The sequence below is a fragment of the Lissotriton vulgaris genome, chromosome 6 (assembly GCF_964263255.1).
Source record: "Lissotriton vulgaris chromosome 6, aLisVul1.2, whole genome shotgun sequence".
NCBI classification, from domain to species: domain Eukaryota; kingdom Metazoa; phylum Chordata; class Amphibia; order Caudata; family Salamandridae; genus Lissotriton; species Lissotriton vulgaris.
In genome coordinates this window covers 389,442,244-389,465,802 of record NC_141694.1, presented here as the reverse complement: position 1 = coordinate 389,465,802, position 23,559 = coordinate 389,442,244, and the positions used below count along the sequence as shown (strand labels likewise).

At 40.7% G+C, this 23,559-nt stretch overlaps 1 protein-coding gene across 1 annotated transcript in view; it reads right to left on the bottom strand.

Moving 5' to 3' along the window:
- Window positions 1–6,570: 6,570 nt before the first annotated feature.
- Window positions 6,571–23,559, bottom strand: part of KBTBD11 (kelch repeat and BTB domain containing 11) — a 99,251-nt gene continuing 82,262 nt past the window's right edge. The window contains exon 2 of the mRNA XM_086926414.1: window positions 6,571–13,691. Coding sequence (XP_086782540.1) covers window positions 10,635–12,692 — 2,058 coding nt within the window. The 5' untranslated portion in view covers window positions 12,693–13,691 and the 3' untranslated portion in view covers window positions 6,571–10,634. The remainder of the gene's footprint in view (window positions 13,692–23,559) is intronic.

Here is a 23,559-nt window from a genome sequence, read left to right as displayed (position 1 = left end):
TTTCCTTTCAAATGTGTTTTTATTACGTGACAAAAGAAGCTGGAATACAAAAACAGAAGCTTTGCAGTGTTTTCTGTTAATAAATACTACTACGGTTTTAGTTCATTTCAATTATGCTTGCTGCCTACAAAGATAGCAACAGTACACAAGCAAGGTCTGGCACCTGCGGAGTGATTGCAGGCATAGGATTGTGACATGGGTGTTTCACTGGCAAATGCCATATTTTACACACAGGCTTTCATTCAATCATTCAATCACTGACTAAACACTGTTTTCATTCAATATACATCCGTCAACATTATGACTGTGACCACAGGATGACCACTGTGGAATGTGAACATATCTGCAGCTCTACTATGTTAGATGATTTTCTGGACTTTCATTTTTATCTAAGTTGCAAACTCTTCAGAATAAATAATTGTATACATGGCATATCTGTTTCAATGTTAATATAATGTCTCATTTTATAGCATTGACTATTTCAACAAAATGTGGCCATTGTGTAATACTTTCCATTCAAAGTGAATTGTCAGTTTTCTGAAGGAGAATTTGACATATACGAAACAGTAGTACAATACCACTTTTTACTTGTTCTATTACCTCATTATTAATGGTACAATTACTTTTGAAAACTCAGTAGACCTTTAAAAAACATAGTACAAATTACATTTCATGAGCTGTATTTTGTAGGTGTGATGACTCACAAATGTTCTACATTTACATCCGTTAATAGAATACTATTTCTGTGGATGTTTTTGGTATATTCTGTTTCAAAATGAACTAAGCAATTAATAGAAACACAATGAACTGGTCAATGCTAATCATTTTCTGAAAGTTCCCATTGTTCATTCAAATACAACTGCCCAAAAGCTGTCTCTTTTGCACGGGGATATTATGCATGTCATTAAAGGGGTACAAGATGTGTGTTTAAAAAAATGAATTGAGGATAGTAAGAGAGCTCAATTAATTAATGCACCCACAACAGATACATGTGGTAAATGGTTACATTTTTTAAGGGGGTTGTTCTGGTCATTCTCTCTCCTATTTGCAGGTTCAAAAATAGAGTACCATTGTGTTGTGCAACTTGCTATGAAAGCTAATACAAGATTCATATGATGAAGTGGTATTTCAACAACCAGTTTATGCACATAATTTGAATGTGTGGATTTGAAAGTTTTTTTCAAAGTTTAGAGTCTAAGGACCTGGTTAAGATCTTGGCACATGGGATACTCTGTCACAAATGTGAAGAATATCCCATCCGCCGTATTACAAGTTCCATAGGATATAATGGAATTGTAATTTGGCAGATGAGATATCCGTCATGTTTGTGACAAGGTAACCTGTCTGCCAAGATCGTAATCACATCCTAAATTACAGTTTGGCGGGGACTACTCCATCTCTATGTGTTGTATATCTCATCCACCCTATTACAAGTGCATTATATACTAGCATACCTGCAGTAAGGTGCACAGGATATCCATCTCGTTTTTGACTGAGTATCCATCCACCACATTGTAAATCAGGCCCACAGCATCTTTATCCACATTTGCACATTTTATCACAAAACATTGTCTTTAGCCAATGGAGCAGTTTCCGATTGTATCTATCAATACAGAATGATAGACTGATTTGGTGCTTGGATTAATACACATAGAAAGACTGAGTTGGATAGCCAAGGATTATAACAATAAATGGTGTACAGATGGCACAGAATATGCCATCATCTAGCTGAGCGCCTGATTACTGGCTGTTACAGTATGTTGCTGGTGAATGTACTGACATATCACAAGTGGCATCTTCCTGGACCATAGTTCTATAATATCAATCAAATAACACTTCGAATATCCATTTATGGGCTTGCTAATGTTCTCAGAAATATATCCACAAATGTATCTACAAATGCACGTCTCTTGAATGAAACGTTCGATTTTCATTCCAACAAGCTAGATGAAACATGACATCCCACCTTCAGTCTGGGATAAAATGGTCTTTGGAGCCTTGTAATTCAAGCAAGAAGACAAAAGTCACAAAAAACACCACGTTAGGAAGAATTATACAAATTCTTGGCACAGCGTGAAGAACATTTATAACTGAAGGAACAATATTAGACACTGGATAGGTTCAGATATGCATTTGAGAAATTGTATCACATTCTCCTATATTCTTTCCCAAAACACCAACTTAAGTGTAAAATCAATGCCTGCATTTATATCCCAAAACCAGAGCAAATATGGTGTACTGACCGATCAATTTGAAAAAGCAGGGGTAAGTTTAAAACACCACCATGGTCATGTGATCTGAACAAAATGATTTGAATATTAACTATCAAAAAACAAGTATTTGTGATTGGGAAACTGCCTATAAAGTATATTTGAGTTGTACTAAAGAAACATAGTCATTGAAAGTCTATTTATCAAAATTCACCATTAAAAGCACTAGAGATTCTTCCCTTACTTAATAAATGAACTTCTTGTCTAAGTGGTAAAAAATGATTTACTCATTGGTCATCACTATCAATAGGTAATAAACTATATTCACAATGCTTGTTCGAAAAGGACTTTAAAGAAGTAGTAAAAAACTTTACAATTTAAACTTCCCAAGTCATTTTTCAAGCCAATTTTGAACAAACATATGATACTGTAGGTAACATGTATTTAACAACTCAATTTAGGTGTTTTTGTAATAGTTTCCCAGTGGCGAGAGCATGATGACACCAGGGTAGGATCTGCTCCTACAAGAAATAAATAGGGTGAATCGTCACTATCATATAATGTATTTATTTTAAGTATTCCTACTTTTGGAAATTATAAAAAATATTATATGTGTGTACACACACACACACACACACACTCTCTTCTTCTGGTCAAAGGCATTTTTAGCATTTTTCTTTAAAGCAATAATTTAAAGTTAATATGTGTTTTAATTAAAGGAGCCAGAACCCAAGTGGTCCATATTCCTGCTTAAATTAGAGCTTTTATTCCAGTAAGTTTATCAAAATTTACATTATCAAAGCCTAAATAGTATTTCAGGGGTATCCAATGGGTAGCTCAGGTGCTACTGGCAACTCACCAGTATCTCTGAAGTAGCTCTCTGAAATGCTGTCCAACACAGTTCATAATTCAGAGTCTCTGGCAATATTGAAGAAGGCAGTGCTATGCATCTTTGTTTCCCTGAAGTGACCTTCAGCTAAACCATTGGCAGAGCCACAGATTTACAAACATACACACACGGGGTCAGTCTACAGTATCTGCAACATGAACACCTGCCTCCACTCACAATTTAGTAAAGTGACATGGATAATGGTCACTTTGAATGCCCCACGCTAGCAGTCATACAGTTGTAGTGAAAACTGGGCCAGAAAAGATGTGCCAGTAATAGCCAGAGTGGATTTGGTCAAGTGTGGGACTGCCAGAGACAGAGTGGACGTGAGAATCTTACGTTATCAACTCTGCAGCCAAAGAGAGCAATGGCTGAGACTGAAGGCAGGTAATGGTCGTGTTTGAGTCAGACAGTGGGATTGGTATGTGCATGTATGTATGTGTATTTGCTTATATTTTTTTGAGAGTGCATGGGTTTGCATATGTGTTCATTTATGTTAGTGTTTTGTATGTCTCTGGTATTGTGTCCCTTCTTAAAAGTCATCATCTTTTCCTCTATGCCATTCTTTGACTCCAGGTGCCAAATGTATTGGATACCCCTAAGATAAATGGCTTGATTATGGCACAATTACATCTATTTCTGCTATAACATTGGCACTGACATATTAATAGTAAATAATGACATACATGGGGATTCTTTGACTAATCATGCCATAATGGCCACTATCCTTGCCATACTGTATCGTTGGCTTAATTGAGGTCATTTATCACATATTCCTGACCATCCTTCGATTAATAATGTCCATGACTCACATTATGTAGGTGGTCTTCCAATTATGATGCCCAGCAATGGCACAGGTGTGGCCCTGACATAGTGAGGGGCATGCTTGGCATCATGTAAGCATCTTTGACATTATGCTGGGAAACCCTGGCATGTGATGGTAAAACCTGGGCTGATGAGGCAGAATCTATCCCTCTCATGCATTTGTACTACATAAAAACAAAGGTGACATCGAAATCATGCATGAAATATGTTTTTTGATACAAAGTTAACCTTTTGATAAAAGGAGAATTTCTTTGAGTGTGTTCACCCAAAATGGAAAGTGCATTTTTGATAGAAATCCAAGTACTTTGATAGATTGATATGCAGATGATTGAAAATAAAATGCCTGAAAATCCAAAACATCTTTAAATTTCTCTTTGCATGCTTGTTCATACACAGAATAGGAGATTTATAGCTTTCAGTATTTCTTTTGTGCCAGTGAATACATGCTGCTGTTTCATTAATCATTTAGAGGTATTTTAATTGTGATAAAGATTTTCCTACCATTGCTGTTTGACCTTGTATTTTGCATTGGAGTTGTTGGTGTTCAAATTTAATATCGCAATTTAAATATCATCCAGACAAATGAATCTATCCTGAATGTGGACAACTACAATATCATAAAAGTAACTAAATATAGGTATCTATAGTTTTAGTTACCTTCTTAACTTCACTTCTATTTATCTTGAAGATATATATATATATACATATATATATATATATACACATATATATATATATATATATATATATATATACATATATATATATATACACATATATATATATATATATATATATATATATATATATATATATATATATATATATATATATATATATATATATATACATATATATATATAAATATATATATATATATATATATATCATAAAGATACATACATCTAGGTAAGTATAGATGTATTATTCTAAACTCTCTCTCTCTCTCTCTCTCTATATATATATATATATATATATATATATATATATATATATATATATATATATATAGAGAGAGAGAGAGAGAGAGAGAGAGTTTAGAATAATACATCTATACTTACCTAGATGTATGTATCTTTATGATATTGTATTAGTCAATATTCTGAATATGGTATTTTGGTATCACTCAGTATTGTGGCATACATCTGGGTGGCCACCACTAGTAATTCTGCAAGATTTGGTCACCATAGTGATTATCTCTGATGTGTTCACTACTGCAACAATTGCCAAAGACGTTAGTGGCACAAGACGATTTTCATCTATCAGAAGGAGAGGTCATCATGGAAATGGTTGGAGACCCTTGATCTAGCCTGTAAGACCATAATAGAATATTAAGAAAATAATAAAACATATATACTTTCCCAGAGTATTGTGACCAGCAAGTTCTGGTTTTAAAGCAAACTTGAATTCTAATGTGCACGAAATTGTGATCTTTAACGAGCGACATAGCCAATTGACTCTCTATGCGCAAAGTATGTTTTTAGACTAATCAAGATCTCATATTTTTGTTGTGTTTAAAATAAGGGCTAGTCCATCTGAATTTACCTGGTGAATTAATTAATCTTGTAAACCAGACAGGACGGTTCACTCATATTGGCACCTGTGTTTAACTGTGCTTGACATATCGCCTGATTAAGAAGATTTTAATCAATACAACGTGCATACATATACTAGCTAACAAAGATGGACAAAAGAAGAAAGATATTATCAATATCAATTTCCACATCACCAAATGTTTTGCTTGGATAAAAAGAGATTTGTTTGACACCTTTCAGCTATAAGAAGCACATACATAGTGGGCCGCCCTAAACTAACTTTTATCTGACAAATGTATTACATATGACTGATTGTAATGGGCACTGAAAATGTGGAGTTAAAAAGTAGCGAATTACTTATTCAAACAGTATTGACCAACATTTTGTCCTAAAGATTCTTGAACACAAAATAAATGACTTACCCCCAGATTCATGAGGAACACATTTTGCGATTCCTTAATAGCGAAAAATACTGATTCGCTATTAAGGAATAGCAAAATGCTATTCATCAAGAAATCACTTAAAAAATAGCGATTTCTAATAATTCCTAAATAGCGACTCGCAAATTTCGAGTTGCAATTAAGGAATATCTCCCCATTCATTCCTATGGACCTAGAGGCCCATAGGAATGAATCGGAAGACAATCTCAATTTGCTAATCGCAATTACGATTCGCATATTGAGATTGCGATTTCAAGGGTGCAGGCGTGTCCAAAGGACACCCTGTTGCACCCCTGACATTGATGTGCGCAAATATGTTGCGCACACACATGCCCTTAGGGCATGTGTGTGCGCAACATGAAACTTTGAAAAATGCACTTTAGTGCATTTTTCAAAGTTTTTGCTATTTACCACGTAGTTAGACTTCGCGGTAAATAGCGGCCCCAGATTGGGAATTCGCAATTTTAAAATGGTTCATGAATTGCATTTAAGGAATCTCAATTTGAGATTCCTTAAATGCAATTAATCGCAATTTAGCGATTTCTAGAATTGTGATTTTTGCATTTGGGATGATGAATCCCAAATGCAAAAACAGCGCTCGCAAAGGGCCAGATTCTCAGAATCTGCCCCTTTGCGAGCCGATTTTAGTTTGATGAATCTGGCTATTACTTCTTACCTTCTTGGTTAAGTGATAGCTTTATCTTGAATATGAGTGGCACTAACACATCTCTATTGCAATTTCAGAAAGTTAGAAAACAACTGTGAGTCACTTGTTTCAAGGCATAATTAGTACGCTACAGTAGAAGAGTGGACCAGATTGTCAATGTTTACAGAACGGTATACATTTATTTACATGTACATATAAGTGGAAACTGTGAGCATCAGAAGTTTCATAACTTCAAAGGAATGCTCTGGATAACTTAAACTAACATAGACAATATTTCAGAGGAATGGGAACATTTAAAGACAAAGTTCACTGTTACACTGTACAAAAATATGCCTATGAACAGGGTAAGCACTTTTAAACACCAAAAGATTAGAAGAACTTCAGTCATTTGTGGGGGCAAGTTCAATTGCTTGTGGTTATTGACTCCTCCGGAAACTGCAGATGAGGTAAGTGCAAATAGTTGGTCATATGTCACTGAGCTCTAATACCAGGGTGCAAAATGTATAACTAATGGTGTCAAAACATGTGCTAGCAAATAATTTGATACAGCACAGAAATTCATCCTATGCACCCAAAAACGTTTCAGAATAGGGACCTAGGTTTTTAAATTGCACTAGGCTCTGCTCAAAACATACAACAAAGCTCTAAAATTGTACAAGTTCGATTGATATTTAGTGAACTTAAAAGTACATTTCAAGTCAGTATTCTTCAGAAATATATCGAAGGACTGGACACACCCCAGCTAGGCCAAATGGTAATAATTAGATGGCAACTGATTCATTTTATTATCCTACTTCATGGTGAGTTTCATTGGGGCAGCTAGAGTAACTGCAGTTAATAAAAACCCTGTCTTAGTACCAACAACCAACACTAAATATATTTTATTCTGCGACACATCTTTGTGAGCAAGCATTAAGGTGTACTGGAGATGCTGAATTTTTGTTTCTCACAGTAATTTATATTGGAAATAGAGAACTGAATCAATAGAGTTGAAGGGCTAATAAAAGTATATTCTGGCATTTCTGACCATGCTAGCTGTAGTTCAACTACCACAGCAACAAATTCTGCACATTCGGAGAAGAACACACCAATGTACATTACTATTTTGATGTCGGCTTGGGGCACTGCAACTGACAGTTATAGTACATATATCTATCTAGCATAAATCAGTGTGTCTATCTCTGATTTCTTATCATCCCTAATTGAATTAAGAATTAATCCATAAACACATTAAGCCTACCTTAAACAAGGAATGTAAATTTGCAACATACTTTACCAAACCTACAATCTTCGTTCTATTAAACTTCTGCTGTACTTGTGTTGTCACAATTAAAACTAAAACATAAAAATCCCAATCCTCCAACTCTAAGGTGCAATTTTGTACCTTTCCCAATGATGTACACTTCCAATAGTCAAAAAATAGAGTGGAAAAATTTCCCATACTTAATTTTTTGTTGCAAACAGCCTACATCACTGATGAGACCCAATAAGCTGGTGTGTGATTGCTTGCATTTCTGTCTGGGGCATCCTGGCATGGCAGTTTGGTTTAGACTGCTCTTATAGGAGTAGGACCTAGACTGGTTTGCATATGGGTGATCTATGTCTAGAGAGTCGCAGTGGGTGAAAAACAAGTCTGGAATACAGCTCTGAGCAATTGCCAGCGAGTACCTCGGGCACCTCTTCCATCACTTCGTTACTCTAAGCTCTGACAGTTGCCAAGGCCCAGGCTGGACCAGAGAGCCTAAACTTAGTTAAGTCAAGTAAATTTGAGTCATTCGAATGAACTTAAAGCACAGATGCAGCCCCAGTGATCATGGTTTGCTAACAGGGGAGCACATAAAATGGAGACTGGGAGAAAAGTCAATGATATAAAAAAAAAATTGCATGAACGTTCCTTTAAATAAAGTCCTAACACCGTTAATCTTCATATCTGCATTATTTTTCGCAAAAAATGACATATTTTACAGGAAACACAGAGGTCTGCGATGGACACTGTGTTGAAAATCAGTATTTAACTTCTGAATATTTAAAACCAGATCAGTAATAAAAAATGGTGTACATTGGTACATTAACTACTTAACTCATTTTTCATCAGTAACTGTGTTGCTGATAAAATTGTGGTGCCACCGCACATAGATTCAATGTATTCTCCTGGAACTAGTACCCTGGTCTTTGCTAGTGAGTTCAGAGCGTCTTTAATTAATCATAAGGAAAATTTGTGGACACTTTTGCCAGTCCTACTGGTGCGGTCAATACTAAATGAAAACTGGAAAGCAGAATCAAAGTATTTCAATCTTTAGCTATAAAGGGTAATTATAAAAATTGAGTCGTCGGGGTCTTTGGCAACCTTAATTCTCGTGCAGTCATGTTTTTTTATAGTTTGGTGCATGTAAGAAACTTTTACTTGCAGCATGATTCTGAAAGCAAATTTCCTAATTGTGTTTCATTTCTGGGAAATATTAAACTGCAAAGCCGCACAGATGGAGATTTGTGTTCCATGTAAAAAAAAATAAAAAAATTGGTGGTTCCCAATAAAAGCTTGTTATAAGAATATAAGTACTAAATAAATACCAATGGCATATCTTTCACTTTCCAATTGCGCATATCTTGTTATGGGTCTGCTAAGTGTTACACTCATACAACTAGACATAACAAAATGTGTGGAAAGATATCTGTGAATCACAGTTTTCCTTCCATTTGTATTAAAATTCTGCTACACACATTCAAAACTCATCCCATATTGCATTGAAAATAGCTGAGAGTTAGCTATGAAATTATGAAATCGATTGAGCATTGCCTAGAAAGTGAAACCCTGTATTTCACACTGAAAAGCCTAATTGTGCTAGCAAAAAGAGTCATATGCGTAAATAGTTTTCTGCTGCAAGCTATTAAGCATTTCTCAGGGGAATGTACATGCTCTTTACACATCCCTTGGTCCCGAACCAGTCAGCCATCCTCATTGCAGCAAAGGCGAAATAATTCACATTTTTTTCATGTCAACAATTTCAGCATGCATTCAATAATTTATCAGTACACTAGCACTTAAACATGAAGTTAGGCATCAACGTGCCCGATAAATTTGCATCAAGATGGCTTTACGTGCTGCAGTTACGACAAAGATTAGCATTAGAGATACCACCAAAGCAAACACGCTCTCTTGCAAAGGATTTGCGGCTATATCACGTTTTTGAATTGTTGCAAGGATATTTTACACCTTTTTACAAGAACTAAACGTGTGTGCTGCCTGTAACAACAACTTGAGTACCAGCAAGACTTATGCCTGGAGATGCAACAGGCTGGTAAAAGGATGCAGATGCTGCAGAGAGAACCCAAAGTTCTCTACGTCATTAATAAATGTAAACAAAGGCACATCATTTTGCCCACAATAATACTTCAGTATAAGACATTGCCAGACCAAAGTGTGGCACCCACGATGATGCAGTTTCCAAACATGAGAGTTCCGCCCCGGCCTTCTCTCCAGGTTCAAGAAGGCAGGAAAGGTGACAAAGTTCGAGTGTGAGATAGGATTTTTGGACGGGTAGATTGAGAAGTTTAGCAACCTATATGGGTAGAAACAGTGGACAAGAAAAAAATCTGAAATACATTATTGAATCCATCTAATGTTCATCAGAAAATGACAAAGTTCACTATCACCCTCACAAAGAAGTGTACTGGAAGGGTTTACTAAACGTCACAGGGTAGCACATATACAAATGAGGTGCCCCTACAGTCAAATGACAGCGACGATAATGCAATCAGGGGCAATGTGGCAGCTGTAGATGCTCCAGCAGCTCCCAGGGCTCAGGTTTGCACATAATTGTTGGCAGTGTACAAATGCAGAGAGGTTGAATGAATATACAATATAAAGGATTGGAGCATGTATGACACCTTTTATCTGAGTTACACAACTGGATCTAACCTGTGATGTCAAAACATTGCCAGTGCTTTCGGAAGCCAGCAGGGAAATGTTGGTACAAATGTACAACTGAAAATTCATCCCTTACGCTGCGCACAAGTCATCTACCAAGATAAATATGTTTCATTTTGTAAGACCAATGGGCAATGAATTCAAGAGTGCTCCTCTCTCCTGTTGTCCATCTTCTCTGGCAAACTGAGAGCAAATGGAAATAGTACCCCCTTTGCATCCGGGGGTGGCTTAATTAACTCTGAGTCAAATGAGCCTGTGTAGCCCCCATCCCTGGATTCTGGACCTAAGCAAAATCGCATTGCACTAGAACGGTTCACACAGTAGATGACATTTCCCAATGCTGTGCAGCGGAAAGGCAGTAAGGAGATCCCACTGCATTCTGGGTTATCTTTCCCACTTTGCCGCAGTGAGGCGCAGTCACTCCACCTTCTGGCCACTGCATTATATTTGAAAACATTGACCCCCTCATTTCGGCCAAGGTCAAAACGGTATATGAAGCCCTTAACTGCCACCATGTCTGCAGAGCGCCGTCGACTGCTGTTGTAGGGACACTCCTCCCAGGCATTGCGACGTGGATCATACCTCAGCAGTCGATAGAAGAGAGTTCCCCCCGAGACATAAATCTCTCCAGCACAGGTGACGGCCTCATGTGCCACAGCAAAGGCTCCCTTAGGCAGTGGGGCCACTGACGTCCATCGGTCAGTGCGTGGGTCATATCGCTCCACTGTGAATAAGCACTCACCTCCCACTGCATAGAGATTGCCATCCAGGGCCAAAAGCTTGAGCTGTGCGCGGGGCTGGCTAAGGGAGCGCACCTGACTCCATTCACCAGTGGCTGGGTTATAGCAGAATACCTTGTCTGACTGTTTGGCTCGCTCCCCTTGGCCATGAATGCCACCTGCAATGAAGAAGTAGTTATAGAGGACACAGGCACTACAACCCTTGGCATTGGCTTCATCAGGTATCTGGGTGAGGGGTCTCCAAGACTTGGTTTGCTCATTATAGACATAGATGAAGCGACTCTCCTCATCAGTAGAGGAAGTGCTGACAGTGCTGGCGGGGCTCTGCGGACGGCTGCTTTCCCGGCTCTGGGGTCTACTACTGCCAAAGCTGTTCATCCTTTCAAAGGCATCACTCATCTCTGCCACCAGAAGTCGCTGCTCTCGTCCCTCTGTCCTACGCCGCAGGATAAGGTCTCTCTCAGCCCCACTCAGGCGTCCATATACTGCTGGATCACGCAGCACCTGCAGGAAGTTGTCACTCATAAAGCGGTAAGTTGCTTCACGGAGCTCACTCAGCCTCTGACGCTTGGCTATGCTTAGTATTTGGTAGCAGTTGGCAATAGTGATCTGTGCCCGCATGCTGTCCGTAGCACACTGCACAGCACAAGGCATCTGAAGAAACTGGGCACCTGCAATCACCTCTACTACTGTCTCCAGGGTCACTTCTAGGTGTGAAGTGTAGATGTAGTCTATTAGCAGCTTCAGAGTGGTGTAGCTCAGACCCTTGATACGGAGAATGTCCCGGGAGGAGCGTGCCCTAAAGTAGTCACTCTTCTCAGCCAGTACAGGCTTATGAGCCTGGATTCTCTTCCCGGCCACCTCGATCACCAGATCTGGAGTACCCTCAGCTGAGTAGTCCGATACTGACACTTTTCCATTGCCTAGGTGGTCTGCTGACTTCGAGTCTTCATTTCCTCCCGGATGTGTGTTCATCTTAGCATCTTCCCTCGTCAGACGAGCATGTTTGTCACTCTTTTGCCCTGCTCCAGACTCAGCACAGTTAGCAACGAGAGGAGGGGAGCTGCCATTCCCCAGTTCAGAGTTGGTGCTGGTATTATTAATCTCCCATTGGTTTTCAACAACTCGGCCGCCATACCTTCCCGTTCCAGCACTGTCCTCCCGAGGCTCAGTGGAGAAGCAGAGAGAGGAGCCCAGGCTGCAAGGGGACTGGACCTGAAATTCTCCTTCCTCTCCAAGTTCCCCATTGCTGCTGAAGTCTAAGTTCCCCTCGAACTCGGGACTGTCCATGCAGCTGGAGTGCAGGGTGGTGGAACTGCTGTGGCTGCTCCCTGCATCTCTGGCCAGCGCTGGCTGCACAAAGTCGAGGTCACATGTCGCCACTGGGAGAGACGCCGAAGGTCCCTCCTTGCTGTGAGCAACACCTTCATAGTTGGCTACATTCATCGAGTTTTCCATGGCTTCCGCGTTGCTGCCGTCGGCTCAGCACATAACTCTGACTACAAAACTAACCTCTGACAGCTTTAGCGGCTTTGCTCTCTTTTTCTGTCACTTTTTTTCACGATGCAATTTTCTGACATGTCACTGATCCGCTCCTCGGAAAGAAGGGTGTGGCAGAGAGAACAGCTCTAAACGTTGAACTTTTGAACTACTTCATGTCAACATGCCCCATATCTGCAGGCGCAGCTCTCTTTACAGAATGCTGATTGTTTTATTAGTCACACGTGTCCCAGTGATCGCTCCGGTTCTCGCACATAGCCGTCAAAGTCCCACCATTAATCGCAGAGATCGCGCAGGGATTCTATTTCAACGAGCCTTCTCTCGACTGCGCAGGGCACAGGTTTGGGCACACGTACAAAAAATATTGTGGTCTCCACTGTCAACGACGAGTGTCTAATATCGCCGGCACTGCAGAGAGGTTGTTTATTTTGTTTATACTTCGAGTTCAAGTCTACCCAGTAGCGTGATTATTGGATCATTTTCCAAGTAGTAGCGAAGTGTAGACTTTTTAGAAACGATTCCGTAAAACCTGAACGTGACTCATATGAAACCTCCCCTGCGGAAATAAAACAAGAAATGTCTCTCTGCAGAAAACACGAAAACTGAGCTCTTGTTAGTTAATACAAAATATCCTCGCAGCAGGAATATCTCTCTTTTAGCATTCGGGGAACAGTGGCGGGGTTGACAGTTTATTTTCCATTGCTGCTCAGGGCGCAGAAGTCATGGTGTAATTTCCCTTTCATCCGCCGTGCAGAGGTGGGAGGGCCAGTTTCGCAATCTCTGACTTCAGGCAGTTTACAAAGCAGCATGCAAGCCTCAGTATAATATTAGACTTCAAGCTTAAATAAATGACTCGTCGTTTCTTCTTCAGAGGGGAAACGACACCACTCTTTTCTATTCAGAAGTTGGCATTCCGATTATTGCATCGGGGGGATTATGACGTGCCCCAAATTCCTCCTGAAAAATAAGATATAAAACGTATGAGCGGTCTGATTTTCGAATAGGACACATTCATAGTTCTAAAGACATAATACGTTAGCCAGTCTGTGTAATGCAACTGCCTAAATTCAAGTTTGGTTGACCATCGTTTTACTGGCCAACAGAGTATACATCATAAACATATGTGTATTTAGCATTAATATTGCACACACATACACATACATGAGTATTAATATACGCTTCGTTTAAATTAAAGATATTTCATATGATTACATGTTCACCTCAATACAGTAACCTATTAATAAAATAATAACATATGGACATACAGCTTTGATCACTATGAAATCATTAAAATTCATAAACAACTTAATTATATAGCATTGTCATCAACAATTTTATAAGATCACATATATTTAACTTCGATTTTCTGGTGAGTTTACGAAATCCATAGACTCATTCCCTTTCATTTTCTCAAATCAAATTAGAGATTATGGGCCATATGTATCATACTTCCGTTTTGCGAATTTTAAATAGCGAATCTTAAGGAATCGCTATTTAGAATTCGCAAAAAGGTATGTATGTAGGTAATCTAGGAATTTTAGCGATTCCTTACTATTCCTTATTTGCGAATTCGCAAATTGCGAATTCGCAAATAAGGAATACTTCCAATTCATTTCTATGGGCCAGGAGGCCCATAGGAATGAAGGGGAAATTTGCTAATCGCAATTTGCTAATCGTAAATTGTGCGAATTTTCAAGGGTGCAGGGGGTGTCTCAAGAACACCCTGCTGCACCCCTGAAAATGACATGTGTGCGCATATGGCGCACATACATGCCCTAAGGGCATGCATGTGCGTCACATGCCACAATGAAAAATGCCAATTTGTGCTTATTGAAAAGGAATCGCAATTTACCACCAACTTTCAGTTGGTGGTAAATTGCGATTCCTTAAACCAAATTCGCAAGAGCAAAAAGCTTCTTACATAGCAATTAAGGAATCGCAAAATTGCGATTCCTTAAATGCTATGGCAAAATAAGGAATCGCAAAATTTTGCAATTCCTTATTTTGCTACTTTTTCATACATTGCAAATGTGCAAAAATGGCCGTTTCCGATTCGCAAAGGCCGAAATTCGGCGAATTTCGGCCTTTGCGAATCGAAAATAGCTTCATACATATGGCCCTATAATCCTTGCGGTAAACTATGGCGTGCAAAGAGATGGATAGGATAGTGTCAAATGTGTGCCTTTTTAAAGCAGCTGCCATTCTACACAGACCGCGCTTTTGACCTACAAATTAGAATGGATACTGTAACATTTTTAATGCAGTTTATGGCCAAATGCTGTTTACATTTTTAGCAGACCGGTTTGCAGCAGGCCCTCCATCATTCCCCCAATGCATTTCAATTTGTATTTTTATAGTGTTTTTCATACCCCTAATGAGGCCTAAAAGTATAACTCAATCTCAGATGGCCTGTTGGGCAGTCATGTAGTGCCTGCAAAGCTGTGCCAGTCGTGTCAACAATAGTAGATGAACTATATAGTTCTATATTGTACAACTATAAAATCGCCAAATGTCACTTTGAGACTGACATTTTCAAGCCGTCCTCTCGTTCTATGAGCTGGGATGTCTTGCACCCACACCAGCCATATCTTTTGAGCTGAAACAGACAGTGAGGACCCAAGACCTCAGGGTCTTGATTCAGCTCTAGAGTGTTTCTCAACTTTGCACCCCACAACTATAATATCAAAAAGCACAAAAAGTTGAAAAAACAGCATCATGAAATCTGAATTACAAACCCTTTGAGCTGATGTCTACACTAGTACAAATACGAAATTCACCACAACAGATCTCCTCATTTTCATGTATAACCCAGAAGTAAGACAAAACACATTCAAGACAACACTAGCCAGAAGCAAGGTTCTTAAAATCCAAGGTGGCCACTGAATCAGTGTCACCACCTTCTCCAATGTCATTAGAAACCTCGCTACAAAGTTTTTCAGGTGATCCAATATGAAGAAGGCCAATGATGTGAACTTCTTGGTATTTGAATAGATTTTTCAGCACCTGAAAAAGCCTAAACAACTCAAAAGGCTAATATCTATTGAATCACCAACACAACTCAAATATAACACATCAAAATAATTACCAGTGTCCCCACTATCAACATCTGTAAGCAATAGAACTGAGCATTTACACAGGATAAACATAAGGGTGCCTCCCGTGCCACTCTGACAACCAAACACTCACACAATGTGGAATGAACCCAATTAAGCAAATATCATGAAAACAACAAACTTACCTACAACAGACAAGTGACATGACACAATAAATTCAGCTTTATGGCATGTCTCTACAGAAGCACCATATTTCATTGATTAATACCTTAATCCTATCTCTCAGCCATCATCAGGGTCAGTCAACAAATCAAACACATTTTCAGAACCTTCTCCCACCGAATTACAGCTCTACTCTAACCAAATCAGTACAATGTATATTTCATATTTTTTTGTGCTCTTCCTATTATGTTACTTTTAGGTTTTCATTTCCAGTTATAAAGACACACCTGAAGCTAGTTGAAAATAAAAATGACTGAAGTAATAACCAGCATCGTGGTCTATCTAGAAATCTTGTTGTAAGAGGGAGTGGACAAGGGAATTGAGGTACACAAGAAGTAGGCATTAGTAGAAATGGAGAAAGGGAATACAGAGAGACAACAGTGAGGAGAGCAGTGGAAGAGGTAAAAGAGGGGTGATGAAGGGTGAAGAGGCAGGAAAGGTTAAGATCAGAAAGAAAGAGGGTAGGTGAGCTGGCATAAGGATGAAGATGACAGGTAAGAAAAGAGGAGAGAAAGAAAGCAAAGACCTAATGTTGTCACAAAGCAGATGTATGTAGGCTATCCGGCCCTATTTTGCTTTCACAAATACCATACAAGAAAGCAATTGAAAACAACAATGAATTCATTACAGGCATTTGACATAAGGGAACTAAAATCTCAGAGGAAAACATGAGCGGCAAATAATAGCCAAAGTGAGGGAAAGCGTATGTGGATATAAAAACGTGAGGGGTACTAAGAGGAAACGGAGGTGAGACAAACATAGGGAGTGGAAGTTAATTGGGAATAAAAATGGAAGGAATGGAAAAGAGAGCAGGCTAGCTAGAGTCAGAGAATAGAGTGAAGGAAAAGGACGTTGAAGGGACGGACTCGGAGAAGAGATAGAATGGGAGAGAGTGTGAGTAACTTAATGAAAAGGCGAAACAGTGTAAGAACGATAGGGAAATTAAGGAGAAATACCCTAACCTGGTCACTCTACACCTAAACCATCTATCATGGTTTGTCTCCATTTAGACCCAGCTTTCAATTGTCCCAGGTCCCAATTTCATGCCTCAGTTGACTGCCAACATATCCCTAATACCAGTTCCCATTATCATCATCCACCCACATTCTACATCCATATTGCTACTGCCCCACAGCCAGCCAGAATGTATACATCACCTCCTTATCAGTCCTCCTTTAATCGACTCTGTACTTCAATAACGCCTAATACCGATTTGAATATCAAAATCGCTGCTTTCCTCCAGTATCAGTTTCACACTACAATTCACAATGCTTACCCACCCGCATCAACCTCTATGAATTTTCTATCTACAACACAATGTATCTAATGTCAACCTTCATGCACCCCCACCTCTCTTATCCATAGCCCCCATTTCCAGAATTAGAATTTTTAACCACTTTCATTACCAATGTCCATGCTTCGCTAGCTCTTCCAAGTAGCAGCTACGGGTAGCCTTTATAATTTCCCTCTTCACTCATTATCATCCTACAAGCATCAACATCCCTCAGTACCAGTTCATAGTACATGCATGATACACAAGTGTTAACCCCTTCGGTGCTGATGACGAGCTCAGCTCGTCATCAGCCACGGGGGGGCGTGTGCGGATGACGTGCTGAGCTCGTCATCTAACGCGGCTTTTGAAAAAAAGCCGTGTAGGGGAAAAATCACCGCAGCAGCGATGCGGTTAATTAACAATAAAAAATAAAAGAACAATTCATGCGTCCATAAATGCACTAGTGCCAGATTCAGGTTAACGTTCACTGTTTGCCATATTTTTACCTATCACGAGTCCCTTCAAGCACCATAAACCTGTTTCTTTCAATCCCTGTGTTCCTATGGTACTAGACTCAAAATAACTACTACCATAAGCACCCCCATCTTCTGCATACACCCCAATGTTACACAATTTTGAAGAGGAACATGTTATGTCAAAAAGAGGGGCAATGTCAAAATTCACATTCAAATGCATTGAATTTTTTTTATTTTAAAGCCAAAGGAGACATGTCCTAACTTTCTCACTCTATACCAACAACCATCTATCATGGTTTGTCTCCATGTAGTTCTGGCTTTCACTATGACAACACATTCATTAAAAATAGCAACACAAGCTATCAGTCTAGACTATGATCCAGATGTACGACCAGTGTAAATTGCGACTCGCACTTTGTGCTTGATTGTGAGTCGCAATTTACAATGTACAAAGTTGTCAGAGACACTGATTGCGATTCCCAATGGGGTTGCAAAATGTGAGGCTCATGACTATTAATGAGGCACTCGCAATTTGCAATCCCTTTGGGAATGGCTGGCCCTCCCAGGGATGGTGACCTGCTGGGATCAGCAGACCTCCATGTCTGGGACTGCTTTTCAACAAAAAAGAAAGCACCTTTTTTTTTATTAAATGCAGCTCGCTTTTCTTAAAGGAAAACTGGATCTATTTTTTTAAAAAAGAAAACGATTTTTAAAAATTTTTTAAGGGCAGGTAGTGGGCCCTGGGGCCGCTGCCTGCACCTAAAAAATATTTTCCTCAACATATGCAAAGGGGAAGGGGGTCCCCTGGGGACGTCCTCCCATTTGCTACTGCATTACCATCCACTTCAAGAGGGCGGTAAATTGCAAGTGTGTTGCAACCACAATTGCAGTTGCAAAACATTCGTACATGGCTTGTGAGTCACTATTAGGAAGGGAACGCCCCTTCCTAATAGCGAGTCGCAAAACACTATTTTGCGAGTAACAAATTATTTGTGACCCACAAAATAGTGTTAGTACATGGTCCAGAGAAAAATTGCATTCACAAACTGGTCACAAACCTGTTTGCGAATGCAATGTTTCATCCTACATGTGGCCCTAAATCTCCAAGCCTGACTTTTCCAGAAACCATTTTGATAGCTGGCCTCAGAAATGTTTAAAGGGCTAATTGAGTGGGTGGCACAATCAGTTCTGCAGGCCCACTAGTAGCATTTAATTTACAGGCTATGGGCACGTGTAGTGCACTTTACTGGCAATGTATGAGTAAATTAAATATGCCAGTTGGGGATAAGCCACTGTTATCAAGTTTAAGGGAGAGAGCTCAAGCACTTTAGCACTGGTTAGCAGCGGTAAAGTGCGCAGAATCCTAAGACCAGCAAAAACGAAGTCAGCAGAAACAGTAGATCTGAAGGCAAAAAGTTACGGGAAACCACTCCAAGGACACCAAGGATGTCTGCAGTCGAAACAGGTCTAGGCTTCTATCCAGCATTGATACAGGCAGTTTGTCTCACACAATTACATTTCGACTTGAGATCACCTCTGACTCAATTCCATGAGTCTAGCATTGGAGTTTACTGGCTTTTAACAAAGTTGAGTACTTGTTTTGTTAAAGTAATTGTTCTTATTTTAGTTCTACCACAATTATTTTCTATGGGAGGATGTTACTGTAATCGTGGAAGCTGAGGAAGGGCAGCTGGAGAGGGTTCAGAAACTTTATAACATGAAGGAGACAGAGTTGAGGTCTCCCCATTCAGTCTAGTGTACGAAGAGAACTGGGAATGCAATACCTTGATCCTAAACATGTTATTCAGCCTGTGTCTGTCCGAGTGGAAGGAGGAGCTGGCCCCAGAACCAGTTTGGTGTAGCTTAGGAGAAGGGGACTGCTCATTTTCATAAACACACCCCTAACTGATACACAAGCTTCCTTCAAGGGTAGAAGAGCTGTGCCATTTTAGATTTCCCTTAGAATGGTGCAATTTTGGACAGTTTGTAGAAAGGCAAACATGATGTGCTTCAAATTTGGTAGGGTTGCCCGCTGAACCTTTTCTGCCCCTGGAAACTTTTCCTCATTGGTTAGGAAGTGTTCAGGAGTCACACCGCCCACAGGCTAGTGAAACCTCAAAGCTGGCACCTCATCCTGAGATCCTCAGAACACTTTCTGGACATGCTGGAGCAAAAGAGGCCAGGACCTGCTGTCTTTGACGTGTGTGGAAACCTGAGGGGCTGGACCTGCACCCACTAGAGAAGTGGATTCAAAGGTTAAGTTGGCTGATGGCCTGTGTGGCTATAGTGACATAGCACGCTGCAAGAGGGCTTATTCCTCGAGTGAACAGTTGACAAGAAACAACTGGACCTGAATTGGACTCTGTTGGATGCCTCTGTTGGAGTGAGTCTTGGTCCCTGTCCTTGAGGTCGTAGGAGCTTCACAAGTAACCCAGAAGAGCTGCTTCAGAAATCTTGAAAAGTTAGAATGTAGAAAACGTTTGGACTTTTGAGGTGCAACCCTAACACAAAAAAAGTTTTGGTATTAACTAAGCCATGTAAAGCCACTTTGAGTGACCTTGCATGGTTTAGTAAATACAAAGGAATGCAATGCAGCACTTAGCCCTGCCCTTGCATTACCTTGCATTGAGAAAGCATTTCATAGGCGTTCCATAGGTGGAGAATTGGCGTTGCCATGCACCCACCCATGGGTTTTTGACACATTTCCAGATTTACTAAAGACAGTAAATGCTGGAAGGTGTCATACTGCTACGGCTTCCCAAGTGAGGAATAACAAGAAGAAATATCTTCACTGACCCATGTTATTTAATCTTTTCACATGTGCCTCTAAAGACTGTTTTTGTCCATGAAGGTATCTCTTCCTGCACAAAATCAACACTTCCTGTAAAGCAGGCACTCTTACACCATGGTATAAGGGTGCCTGCATTGGTGCTAGGCAGCCTAAAGTGATCCACTGCACGGAGAATAAGCTGAAGAGCCCCATATCCTAATAGATATGGTCATTTTCAACACTCTCCCATTCATGGAACGCAGCGCAGTAACTTTCATTTCTGCACTGTGTTCCGTGAATTCAAAGGAAATCAAACTCTATGTCCCAATCCAACACAGGACTACATTTCTAAAGACCCCCCTCCCCCAAAACTCAGGGAAGGCACTTAGAGACTCAAAGGGTGTCAGGGCAAAAGTCCAGCAAGAGGGCCCAGTCCATGCCTAGTTGCCATTGGTCAGCTGGGCAGTTGAAAGAAAAAGCCTATTGTAGCTTGGTGCATCTCTGTATCTTTGACAGGAGATCAGCCTTATGACCCTTGGAGTCCAATTCTTTGTTCTAGGTAAAGAGAGAGAGAGCTTGGGTCCAGTCCTTTAGGGCTCCTCTCAGGCCTCAGACAGCAGGTTCAGTCCTCTTCGGATCTCCCACAGGCACAGGAGTGTTCTGCAGTGAGTGCCTTGAGGTGCTAGTTTCTTTTGTCAAATTACCCGTGGAAATTTCCCTAACTAATGGGGTAAAGGTTCCCAGGGCTAACCCTACCCAAGTTGGCATTTTCAAGATGGTTATAGCCTTTGGCCACTCCAAACATGGGCTCTGAAGGACAAGGGTGTGTATGTGAAGTACACTAAAACACTCAGTGGCGGTTTCTGTACAAGGGCACCGGGGCTTCGGCCCCTTAACATTCACTGTCAAAACAAAGCAATAATATAGCTAGGCTCAACTATTGTTTTAATTTGAAAAATACCGTTTTGTACATTTTTATAACACAAGGCACTGTCTTTCCCACTCACCTACACCGGCGTTGTTGCTGTGATCGATAGCCATGCAGACATGTGACTCTCCCTGCATTAACTACTTGCTCCCCTGGGCAGGTCAAGTTTTTGCCGGGCTGACAATCTCACAGCCCTGAAGGCTGTGATGTCATCAGCTCGGCAAAAGACTTCGCATCAATGCCCAGTCTCCACCCCCTGATGGCGTGGAGGCAAAGTTAGCCCCGGGCATTTTGAAAACAAGCCCGGCATCACTAACCCTTCACTTCAATCAGGAAATGGAGAGCAATGTCACCACACCCCTGTGCGGCCCCACCCTGTGACATGTGGGGAATATGTTTGCATCTGCGCAGACTCGACTTGTAGTGTCTGAGGCTTCCAGAGCGTGTCGGTTAATCCTGGAGCCGAGTGGACGCCTTTTTTTTTAACACTGTGTGTTTGTCTGGTGAGCCAGTGAGACACATGATCTACTGTAGTGCCAGCAGCTTGACTTAATGGTTGCAGATTGCTGTCTGGACTCGTGTACGTCATGTGCAGAGCGTGTATGGGAACGCAGCAGTTCACCAGCCAGGTAAGGATAAAAATTAATTGATAGCTGCCGGGCCAAGGCTCATTTGTTAACTTGTAGTTTGTCCAGTTAGGGTCTTGTCACATGGACTGATGACACGATGCATCTTGGAAAGACCTGTACACGGGAGGGAAGGTTGTCTGCAGACCTGAAGGGTAGGGGGCACATTGTCCCAGTACTATGAAAGTATGGGACTCTGTAGAAAGGTGTAGCGTGACGCGCGGCGCATCGCTGTTCAGGGGCCCGTCAATACATTTAAATTAAATAATTTTTCACTGTTTGCCTCCCTCCCTGACATGCATCCGTGTATAACCCTTGCATGGTTACTTTGGTTACATGTTGAGAATTCTATACACACACAGGGAGCCACGTAGCTGTTACAAGAAGTCGGCTTGGTTCCTTCCTGCTAACTTACTTGATCCTAAATGCCAGAAAGGCTGATGCCCATCCGCTACTTTATCTGCACATGTCAGGCTTTGTATATATGTCGTTTAAATGGATGTATTGTTTTGTAGGCCAGGCTAGTTCATTGTTATCCCGAGTCTTGAATGTTGTGTGTAAGAAAGGACGGAGTTTCAGTGCAGACAGACCTGAGAAATATGATTGTGTGTGGGTGCCCAGTGTACCTGCTAGTGCCTCTGCGGGAGACCTCACCGTCCGCATGAGGGCTGGCCTGGCACACACTCGGCTACAGGCCAGGGCCTTCCTGCACCGTCGTTCGTGGTGTGGGTTGTGATTTTAACAATTGGGGTTAGAAATGGAATTAGTTTTTCCACAGAAGTGTGTTTAATGCACCGACTTCCAACTGGAGTGATGGTTGCAAAAGACAGCAATGATGGCGCAAGGGGAGTAAAATCTGTGAGAGAGATGCACACCTCTGTACTCCTTTGTATTAATCTGTTCCTTTTACTCAGTCCACATTAAACAATTGTCGGCGTGCTCGCTCTCCACGCTCCGCCCATTTTGCGCTGAAAATAAGTAAGAACACAAAGGGAACCACATTGCAAGAGGAGTAAAGACAGAGTGGGGTCGCTGCTTTCTGGGTTAGATGCTACCAAAGACCCACAATTAAAATTACACAGAGTAATAATATTAAAGTAGTGAAGAAATCATCAGCGGGCAGCAGAAACAAAACTGCTGTGGTTTGACCACAGGCCTTGTGCACACGAGAGCACCTGGCACAAGCATTAGAGAGGCACGGCTTTGAGTCACCGTGCGAGTAACATGGAAAAATACCGTGATCTGACAATGCAAGTATAATGAAACTTTGCTCCGAGGGAGCAAATAAAATAGGACTCATGGACTCCAGTTGGGTAGTAAAGCACAGCAAGAATTGTGGTGCAATGGGTTTTCATATACTAGGTCTCATTTTACTGCAGTTTCTGCGCTAAAGACTAGTGTATCCATGTGCACTCGCTTTGTCTGCAAGTCTGTTAGTTTTTACTGGGGCACAGAAAATGTGTTTAAGTTTTTCCTG